This window comes from Festucalex cinctus, chromosome 2, assembly GCF_051991245.1.
Source record: "Festucalex cinctus isolate MCC-2025b chromosome 2, RoL_Fcin_1.0, whole genome shotgun sequence".
In the NCBI taxonomy this organism is placed as follows: domain Eukaryota; kingdom Metazoa; phylum Chordata; class Actinopteri; order Syngnathiformes; family Syngnathidae; genus Festucalex; species Festucalex cinctus.
In genome coordinates this window covers 10,558,099-10,568,628 of record NC_135412.1, presented here as the reverse complement: position 1 = coordinate 10,568,628, position 10,530 = coordinate 10,558,099, and the positions used below count along the sequence as shown (strand labels likewise).

Genomic DNA, 10,530 nt, shown 5'->3' with positions numbered 1-10,530 from the left:
AAACTAACTCTCCAGTATCAAATGCCCTTATGTTTACATCAAAATATTATTGTTGTATAGTGCCACCAATGCAGTGTTGCGTGGTCTACCATGCAGTATAGGGACATACCAAATCACCAAGATGGTCCATTTGGTACCATTAGATACACAATGACTACAAGGAATACATTTTGTTTTAAAATGAGATTTTAATTGCCAATGTTTTGCTGAAAAACAAATACTTGATGTGAGAAACGCGGACATGCAATGGTTTAGTTTGATGGATTGAACCACTGCCTTTGCCCAGTAAATTCAGTTACGTCTCATGCACTAAGAGAGACTCGTCTAAACGTTGAGTATCAAAACATGAGGATAATCGGTTTCCACTGTGGTAGTTTTTTTTAGTCAGCGCTTGTTTAATTTATCCAAATTACGTCATTGTTAAATACAGTGACAAATGAATTCACATTGTCAAAGCAGTCCATAGATGTACCTGTACATTTTTTTGGCACATATTCTCTGCGCTATTTAAGTTGTAAAAAAAAAAAAAAAAAAAAACCTGTCACAATAATTCAAACCTTAAAAGGAATCCTTTCCAGCCAGCCTGAAAGCAAAATGACTCATCAACAGTAAGTGTGAGCTTCATTTTGGAGTTTTGCCCTGCAGTACTCTGAATATGAAACCTGTAAAGTCTTTGTCTCACAATGTAAATATTTGAACCATGATGACAAAACACAAAATGCAATCTACTTCACATCATGCGGTCTTTAGGTACACTTTAAAACCTGTAAACATTTGGCACAATCATCAGCCTACATCATCTCACATATACAGTGGCTATAGAAAGTCTTAGACCAACAAATAGGCCACAGATAGACTGAAAAATAAAGTAAATAAATAAAATTATATATATATATATATATATATATATTATTATTTTTTTTTTGGGGGGGGGGGGGTGAAATTTTGTGAAAAAGTGCAAAAACAACAAGAGTGTGTTCACTTTCTATACCCACTGTATTTTGTAAACAAACGGGATCTCAAGCAGACAGTAAACATCAGAAACTATTGTGTGCAATAGGTGTTGAGTTCCTCCATTTTGCAGAAGTTGTAGGAGCTGATTTGCTGATTTGGTCCGCTTGCACTCTACACCGCACTCACCACCAAGGCGAATAGACCTCCGATAGTTCTTCTCGAGGTGAGGAAAGGGAGCTCGGGGCTCAGTCATCGTCCTCCTTGTCATCTTCAACCGTATCCAAGAGGATGCTGTGCTTGAAGCAGTTGTGAAAGTAGTTGACAACCGTGCGCTGGAAATGCTGGATGCTGCGCGGTTCCCGCAATGTGTGGCCCTCATCTGGGTATAGCTGCAGGGAGTAGTTGGCCTCCACCCTCACCAGTCGGCTCAGGAGCTCCGCGCTGTGCTGAAAGTGTACCCTCGCTGTGGTCAAACGCACAACACACGTGCACATCAGGATTAAGGTATGACGATAAACATTTAAACTGGCCATCTCATTTCAATAAGGATAGGAACGTGTACCATCTGCTGTTCCATGTAGAATAAGAAAGTTCTCATCTTTCAGTTTGTTGACCTCCTCCAGTAGAGAGGCAGTCTGCAAAAATTAAACATTGAAACAGTAACACATTGGAATTAACTCGATAGCAGAACCCCCCTTCATTAACATATGATATTGACTAGACAATATTAATATTAAAAGTGCAGGCTCTAGTTTGTGATTCTCTCTATGTAATACACTCGTGTTAATGCTCAGATTACAAGATTAAAATTTGCTCTTGGGTGTAAATGATTAATAGGGACCAAAAGTTTGTTAAAATACTAAGCAAGAATACTATGACCTTGTTGTTGAGGACCAAAACTGCCAAAATTAAAAATAAATAAATAAATGAATGAATGAATGAATGAATAAATAAAAGTGAAAATACAAATTTATATAAATTAAACCCAAAAAATAAATATAAATGGAAAAAAAAATAGATACATAAATAATAAATAAATACAAGTAAAAATAAAAAAACAAGATTAAAAAATAAATATAAAGATAAATGTGGAAATAAATACAAAATAAGCATATAAATACAGTTGTAATTGTCAGTTAATAAATAAAAATGCTCTGCTCTTATATTTATTTATTTCATGCTGTAGACGCTGTCAAAATGAAATCCGTCATGAAATGTTATTCAAATGAGGGGGAGGTCCTAGGTGTATATATCCATCCAACCATCCATTTTCTTGACCACTTATTCCTCACAAGGGTCGCGGGGGGTGCTGGAGCCTATCTCAGCTGGCTTTGGGCAGTAGGTGGAGTACACACTGGACTGGTTGCCAGCCAATCGCAGGGCACACAGAGACGAACAACCATCCACACTCACAAGCACACCTAGGGACAATTCGGAGCGCCCAATTAACCTGCCATGCATGTCTTTGGAATGTGGGAGGAGACCGGAGTACCCGGAGAAGACCCACGCAGGCACGGGGAGAACATGCAAACTCCACCCAGGAAGGCCGAGTCCTTAGAACTGGGAGGCTTACGTGCCCACTAAGTGTATATATTATATTATTATTATTATATACACATAACATATTAAAATTTTTTCTAATCACTTTTGTTCATTCATGAGTCATTTATTTACTTTTAATTTTTTCAGTTTTGGTCTTCCATACCTGTACCTCATCCACAACAAAATCATACAGGAGTTCCCACAACACATACGATAACAGAACACTTTCCATAATACCACCAAGTGGCAAAAATTGCTGCACGCTATTGTTTACAGGCAATAATACAGTCTAATAATAATAAACCTGAACCGCCCCGTTAACAACATTGCGGCTTCAATACCTTACCGAATAAATATGCTCCTCCTTTGCTGGAAGGCCAAGATACCGCTCAGAGAATGCAGCACCTGAAATGGCACAATAACAGTAACAACTTGCTAGCTACAGTATAGAGAGTCTGTAGATAATTGTTAATCAGTTGGTAGATGAAGCAGGTCGAAAAGTTGGTCAGTAGTAGAGTGAATAATACCGTCTCATCAGTGGGCCAGTATACAGTACTGACCCGTAGATGAGTCACTATAGGACGACTGGATAGGTACATACATAACTTAAGTCTAGATTGTAATAATATTAGTGATAGTAATAATGACAATAACTCACTGTAAAGCCTTAGGTCAGTTATAGGGGCCACAGCAGCTGAGCACTGAAAGAGCTTCTCTGTTGCAGTTAACATTTTCAGGGCTAAGTGCCCACCAAATGCCTGTTGGGAAAACAAGTTTGAATGTGGAGATAACATGGTTTTGGTGTGCTACTGTAACTACAGCTAAAAACGCACAAACAAACAAACAAAAACACTTTTACCTTGCCATAGAGAGCCATGCGGCGATCGTCAATGTAAGGCAACTTCATCAACAACCTGCAAACAAGCCAATCATTTTTTTCAGTTTTACCTCTGTCATTGCCACGTTTGCTTTTGCTATCGTGTGACACCCACTCAACAACTTCTAAATGATCTTTGACTTGAAGTGAACCGAGCTTGCGTGGGTCTGTGGTGGCGGTCTTCTGTCCACGGCCGACCCCGCTCCGGCCATCCACCCAGACCAACGCCACATTGTGTGAGCTGCAGAGGACCTGAGGCCAGTCAAGTGTGAACTCCTCCGTCACTGACTGACTACCTGGAAGGCTGTCTCTGAACGATGAGATCATGGGGGAAGACAACTGATAGGTGAAATTCTTGAAGGGGTTGAGTGGGTGCAAAACATGGGGCAAATGTGTCTACTTACACAATAATGAGCAGAGGGTGAAGGTTAGCCTCGTAACCTTGAGGTAATGATAATTTCAGGTGCACATCTAAGGAAAGAAAACAGGAAATGAATTGCTAACTACTTGATAAATTAGTTTAATAAGGGGAATAAGTCTCATCCCATGTTGTTTCTGGGTTCGAATGATAATTCATTCCTGTGTGGAGTTTGTACATTCTTGGGTCTGCTCTTGGATACTTTGGCTTGTCTGCTATGTTTTTTAAAACCATATTAGGTTCAATGAAACCCTGAAAATTGATCACTTGAGGACGAAACTCCCTCCTATTTTTATAAATCATGTATCGGTATTATTGCAGTCATACACTCTAAAAATAGATTGGTCATATCTACCAAATAAAGGGGTTAAATTTGACCAATCTATCTGGTAATTATGTGTCTGATAGCTCCTTTGGTTAAAACAACCACTCTAGAATGGTAGGTGTTTTCAAGCAATATATAATGGAAACTGGGCCAACCGATACAAATTGGTCATTCTGACCAAGAGATTGGTTAATATGTGTGGAAAAAAAAAAAAAAAAAAAAAAAGTACCACTGACTGTCACCTCCACCTAAGTGGGGCAGAAAATATTCTTCATATTTGACCCATCCACTGAAGGAGCAGTGAGCGCGTTCGGGAATCATTTGGTGATCTAACACCCCAATTCCAACCCTTAATGCTGAGTGTCAAGTAAGCAGGTAAATGGGTCCCATTTTTATAGTCTTTGGTATGACCTGGCCAAGGATTGAACCCACAACCTCTCAGGATCAGGGCGGACACTCTACCACTAGGCCACAGACCGGGTCATGCCTAATAATCTATCTAGACACACATTTCATTTTTTTATTTTTAATATAAACTATTGTAATCAATTACTAATAATTAATAAATACATTTAGAATACAGTAAATTGATACAATAAATATATTTCCAAGTGATCTAGCTAGACTTGCTTTCTATTGTAACCTATTTCATTGCTAACCAATAAAATTGGCATGACGGTAACCACCCAAAATGGTCAATGTCTGACCAATCTATTGATTGATCAAGCTAATATGAGCTTAACCTAGTACCAATCCATTTATAAAGTCAAGTCAAGAGGCTACATTGTCTCCATTGATTACATATCATATACATTAGCTCTACTAAAGACTGTGAAGTGTATTAAATGTTCACAAAAACATGTACTTTAAGCTCATTGAAGACAAAAAAAAATATTAGAAAATCAAATACGGTACTGTAAATTAGGTCAAATGTGAACACAATCGAAACGGATGGATGGATGGATGGATGGATGGTCTTACACATGAATTATACAATAGCAGGATTACATAAGCTCTCAAAATGAATCACGTTCATTTCCTCTTAGGTCAGAAATCGACCAAGAGACCCACAATCAGCAATTGTAATGAATGCTGCCGTACCATGATTGTCAGCTGAAAGTGTCCTGAACAGAGTCTCGGGAAGACGCTTGTCCTCCAAGGCTTTGGACAGGGGACTATTGTCCTCCAAGACAACATATCCTACAAAAGATAGAACGTGTTTGTATACAGTATGAAGGAAATTTGGTGGTAGGCGACAGGCCACATAGAAGGAACATATAGGAGATCATTTTACGTGATGTGCTTTTAACTGACATCTGGAAAGCTATTTAATCCCCTGCAGTAACATTGTTATTTTATTATCAGTTAAATTATCACATGCTACTTTTTAGCCAGAGAGAATACCAAAAGGGGTCCAAATAAGAGCTCATCAACATTAAATAAAATAATTTTAGTTATCTAGGAGAAATATGGAGGTCAATTTGGTAAATTGCCTCATTGCTGCTGCCTCGTTTCCATTGCTCAATAGTACTTGTATATGGCTGTGTGATATCGTCATTTGCTTGCATAAAACAGGGCTAGCTCCTTAAAATTGGCTAATTTCAGTGAGACAAGGATTAAGATGTATAAAATGCGCTATAATGCTTGTTCCTTGGGGTATTTTGACAACTTGACATGTTATTAAAACACCTGGAAACTGTGAAATTGTGTTAAATGAACACACATTTTGGCGAGATCAAACATATCATTGCTCATGTGGCTCTAATACAAAATGACTATCTGTGTGTTTTTGTATTCATGAAAAAGTGAAACTCACTGAAGGGGTCCTTTACGTTGTGGACTGTCACTTTCGGAATTCCTGGACCTGGAGAAATTTTCATAATGGAAATGATTTTAAAACCCTGATGAAATCTGATCATACAAAAGCAACCTGTAAACCCTCTGAAGTTAAACACCCCTGGGTTGCACAATTTCTAATTTGATGAAAATTCTCAGGAATAATACAAATCTCATGTCACACATTATAGATAACAAAACATTCCAAAAGAAGGTGTGGCCTCATTCAGGGGTGTTAAGAGAAGAAGAAAGGAAGATGTGAAGAAGAAAAAGACTAAGAGGACGACCAACTTTCTGGAACATGTTGTGTTTGACTTTGCAGGTTCCAGTACGTCCATGTGTCCGGCACTCACCCAGGCAGCGGAGAGTGAAGTGGGCGTAGTTGGGACTGAAAACGACTTGAAAGAATTGGCATCCATCAAGGAGGTTACAGGTGACGCACTGGCGCTGAAATGCTCCCTCCACATCCACGCTTGGTAACAAGAAGATATACATTCAGACATCTAGATTGTATAGTTGGTGGCCAAGTATTCTACACAGCCCTGCGTTTACATTTGAACACGCTATTGTTTACCCCTTAAACACTGTGCCATGGTGCGTTTGTGTGCAAGTATACCAGCTAAACATTGCTAGGTTTGGCAGCGAGTAAGTAAATCCATAAATAGAGACAGTCATAAGATTATCATTGTTTCAATCTACAGTATGTACTTTTTGTGATATTGTTTGGTGGTGTGCTGTGACATTATATTTGTCTTGATTCAATAAAACACTACTGTACTGTGAAGCCGACAGGAAAGTGAAACTTGTTTGCACCACAGAGTTCTTGTCATTCTGATCGTGTGTCAGTAAGTACGAAGCCCCTCTGGTGCCAAGGTATGACTTAATTATTTATTTATTTATTTTTGCTAATATATACCTACTGTTTACTAATCTGTTCCGACAGTTTAGCAATCTATACCCACATACAGGTTGCTAAACTGTCGTTACAGATTACTAAAACTGTGGGAACAGAATAGTAAACTGTTTTTACAGATTACTATACTGTGTGAACAGATTGTTAAAATAGGGTATAGATTACTATACTGTGGGTACAGATTACTAAACTGTGGGTACAGATTACTATACTGTGGGTACAGATTACTATACTGTGGGTACAGATTACTATACTGTGGGTACAGATTACTATACTGTGGGAACTGATTGCTAATCTGTGGGAACATATTAATAAACTGTCGGTACAGATTAGCAAAAAAATAATAATCATAGCCTAGTTTACACCAGAGGGTCTCCGTAAGTAAGCCCCTGATATAGCACACCACATGAACTTGAAATTCCTAAATTGAGTGCAAACCCTGAGATATGAAGTCAGCAATGAGCAGCATAAACAATGACATAAGACTAAGCTATTATGTACATGTAGAGTACATATTATGATGACCTGTTTACATACATAAAATTCACGCCCATGATGACCGCAGGGTTTTCACTTATAATTATGATACTCTTCCACTCCAACACCACACCTGCATCTTGCTGACGGCAATTTGCTCCAGGTTTGCAAGTAGGACTTTGAGCTGTAACCCAATGCACTTTTCCTAGTGACAGTTATGTTGACTTGCCAGTTTCTGGAATGCTACGGTATAGACTAATGAGTCTAAAAGTGCAACTTACCTGTAGAGGTGTCTGGTTTGTCTGGATTCCTCTGTACTCAGGAAATAGCTGGTGACAAAAATGAAGACAAAGCCTGTTACATAACAATATTGAAATCTTTTTTTTATTTTTTTTTATCCTAAATTATTTGTCTAGGGCGGCACGTTGAATGACTGGTTAGCACGTCTGCCTCCCAGTACTGAGGACAGAAGTTCCAGTCCGGGCTCCGGCCTTCCTGGGTGGAGTTTGAATGCTCCCCCCGTGCCTGCGTTGGTCTTCTCCGGGTACTCCAGTCTCCTCCCACATTCCAAAGATATGAATGGCGCTCCAAATTGTCCCTAGGTGTGTTTGTGTGTTTGGAAGGTTGTTCGTCTGTACCCGCGATTGGCAGGCAACCAGTTCAGGGTGGTACACCCTGGGGGTACCCGCCTACTGCCCAGAGCCAGCTGGGATAGGCTTCAGCTCCCCCGCGACCCTTGTGAGGAAAAGCCGCGCAGAAAATGGATGGATGGATTATTTGCCTAGTAAGAGCTGTTCAAGTAGCAACTTTCTTCACGTAGTTGGATAATGACAGAATGAAGCTATAATCTTTACTCAAACATGAGCAAGTTCAAATATGCTGCTTTTTGGCCTCTTCTTTGCTGCCTTATATGCTAAAAGGCGAATAAATCCACTTACAGGACGATCATTTAAACCTCACTTACATCTTTCCAGCCTTCTCATCCAGGGCGCAAAGCGAGGTGACATCCCAGCTTCCGGATGTCAAAAAGCGAGGAGGGCTGGAGGGAATGCTGGGCTAGGTGGACATAAGAGATTAATAATAATAATAATAATAATAGGTGCAGCAACATTATATGCAAGTGAGCACATTCAATTAACACTGAGGAAGAAAAACCGTGGTAGCATCTTCCCAATCACTAATGGGCCCAAATGGGAAGAGCTCACCTTCTAATGGCATATTCACTTAAGTGCTAATGAGCAATGACAAACAAGACATAAGGTCCTTCTGTATCATTTCTAAAAGCACTATTGCTCTTTTCCTCATTTGCCGTGCTTGGGTGAAGATTAAATGAAGCCACCCAGCAAGCATTACAAGGTGACTTGGTCATGATTTATCTGTACTCAAGAGGAAAGTGCAGTAAATGCAAACAAGCCGCCGATGCCTCAAAGCAGGTCATTTTCTAGTTCACCCCTGCTGAAGTGTTAATGGACAATTTGGAGAGGATAAATGTTAATGAGTCTCAGACAGACGGACCTGGGCTGACAGAGCGGCGACATGGCTGAACTCTCCGCGGGCGCCCTGCTTGGCTGGCAGGATGGAGTAGAACACGGAGCCATCTTCTGAGAATAGTGGTACGTCCTGCTGAGATTAAAAGGAATAAAATACAATAAAATAAAAGCAGCATAAAGTGTCAAGAGAAGCACAGTCATGATACACATATCAACGCCATCTTAAAATAATTGCCTAAGTCTTCTTTTTTTTTTTTTTTTTTTTAATATTGAAAGATTTGCACCATGAGGAGATGATTTAGGGACAACATATTTTTTTGCAAAAAAAAGAGACAGGCAATTATTCTAAGAAGGTGACAATATGGAAGTTTTTTTTTGCAATGAAACATTTTAGTTAAGGCTATATTTAGGTTTGTTGTGGGAATGCTGAAAGCTACTACTACTACTAGTAATTACTATAATTACTAGTTATGTTATTACTTTGTAATTTTAACATAATTTATCCTACAATTTCCTTCATAGGCATTCATCTTAGCATTCAGCCATTAACATTCAGCTTTCCCACGCAATTTATCCAGAAATTGCACTTAGTCTAATTATTAAAGTAATTCTGGTCAGCCACAAAACAAAAGCAATACTTGATTTCCATTAGTTAATTTATAGTGCACTTTTATTTATTATTAATTTCGTCAGATTCAAGTTATGTCAGTGACCATTGTGGGTTTTCTGTCTTTAACAGAAGGGTACCAAAATATTTTCCGAGACGAGGAATAAGAGCAATGTTTCATACCTGCCATTGGCTGTGCGTTATATCCATGGTCATCTTGTGTTTCTTTAGAGGGGAATAAATCAGAAATGTTAATGCGTTTAATAACATTCTTTTCTAGTACAGTATGTAAAAATTCATTCTCACGCTGCAAACCATAGTGAGCATCAATTATGCCCGTAGACATTTAACAGCATAAGGAAATCAATTCTGATTAATAATTAATAAAAGACTGCAAGAAAGCTGTGTGTTGAAGCAGAGATCCCCATTGATTACTAAAGAGGGCTGACTGACTGATGATGATCTCTCACCTCTGAGCACGCCCCCGTAGTGGCCTCACACACGCATAGCACTGATTGGTTCTGGGCCCGGTTCAGCCAACGAACCGCCAGGCGGGTGCTGCTGGTCCACGTCACCATGGAGATGTATCCCTCTCTGAAGGGAACCACATAGGTGGATGTCAAGGAAAGAGACATTTCGACGATTTCTGTACCTGACTGTGTTTACATTTACTGACACCCGAAACAATCTGCATGCACAGATACCCAAAGGCAGGTAACCAAATGTCAATGTTGGGCAGTGACAACATGGAAATAGATAGGCAGTAATGAATAAATACTGCCATATAGCATTTAGTTGGATTGAGCTGAGTTTTCTCCCTGTAGGTTGAAATGGAAGGATTCTCTACATTTCTCCATTGGCTATGTTTTCCTTATTTAAACTCAATTACCTATGAACCTCAAATTAAACCTTTTTACACCCTCTACGCTCTGCTTGGATTTTTTTTTAAAACAAAAACACATGTCCACTACATTATTTGTGTTGTTTTTGTGGAGGTGGATGTCTGTTATTAATTGATTTTACTGAGAATGATTTATTTATTTAATATATTTTTAGCGCCTTTCATGGTGTGCATCCATGCTGACCTGACC

General features: G+C 39.1%; 1 protein-coding gene across 3 annotated transcripts in view; it reads right to left on the bottom strand.

Moving 5' to 3' along the window:
* Positions 1–937: 937 nt before the first annotated feature.
* LOC144013663 (inactive dipeptidyl peptidase 10) overlaps positions 938–10,530 on the bottom strand; it is a 39,433-nt gene continuing 29,840 nt past the window's right edge. The window contains exons 11-25 of one of the 3 annotated variants that reach the window (XM_077512778.1): positions 9,910–10,033; positions 9,623–9,664; positions 8,858–8,965; positions 8,307–8,398; positions 7,624–7,671; positions 6,306–6,424; positions 5,933–5,980; positions 5,218–5,316; positions 3,778–3,844; positions 3,489–3,683; positions 3,356–3,410; positions 3,155–3,254; positions 2,843–2,901; positions 1,517–1,589; positions 938–1,417 (exon numbers count right to left, since the gene is read on the bottom strand). In XM_077512778.1, the coding sequence (XP_077368904.1) occupies positions 1,200–1,417; positions 1,517–1,589; positions 2,843–2,901; positions 3,155–3,254; positions 3,356–3,410; positions 3,489–3,683; positions 3,778–3,844; positions 5,218–5,316; positions 5,933–5,980; positions 6,306–6,424; positions 7,624–7,671; positions 8,307–8,398; positions 8,858–8,965; positions 9,623–9,664; positions 9,910–10,033 (1,447 nt within the window). In that variant the 3' untranslated portion in view covers positions 938–1,199. The remainder of the gene's footprint in view (positions 1,418–1,516; positions 1,590–2,842; positions 2,902–3,154; positions 3,255–3,355; positions 3,411–3,488; positions 3,684–3,777; positions 3,845–5,217; positions 5,317–5,932; positions 5,981–6,305; positions 6,425–7,623; positions 7,672–8,306; positions 8,399–8,857; positions 8,966–9,622; positions 9,665–9,909; positions 10,034–10,530) is intronic. The other 2 variants (XM_077512779.1, XM_077512780.1) reach the window with 2 other exon arrangements.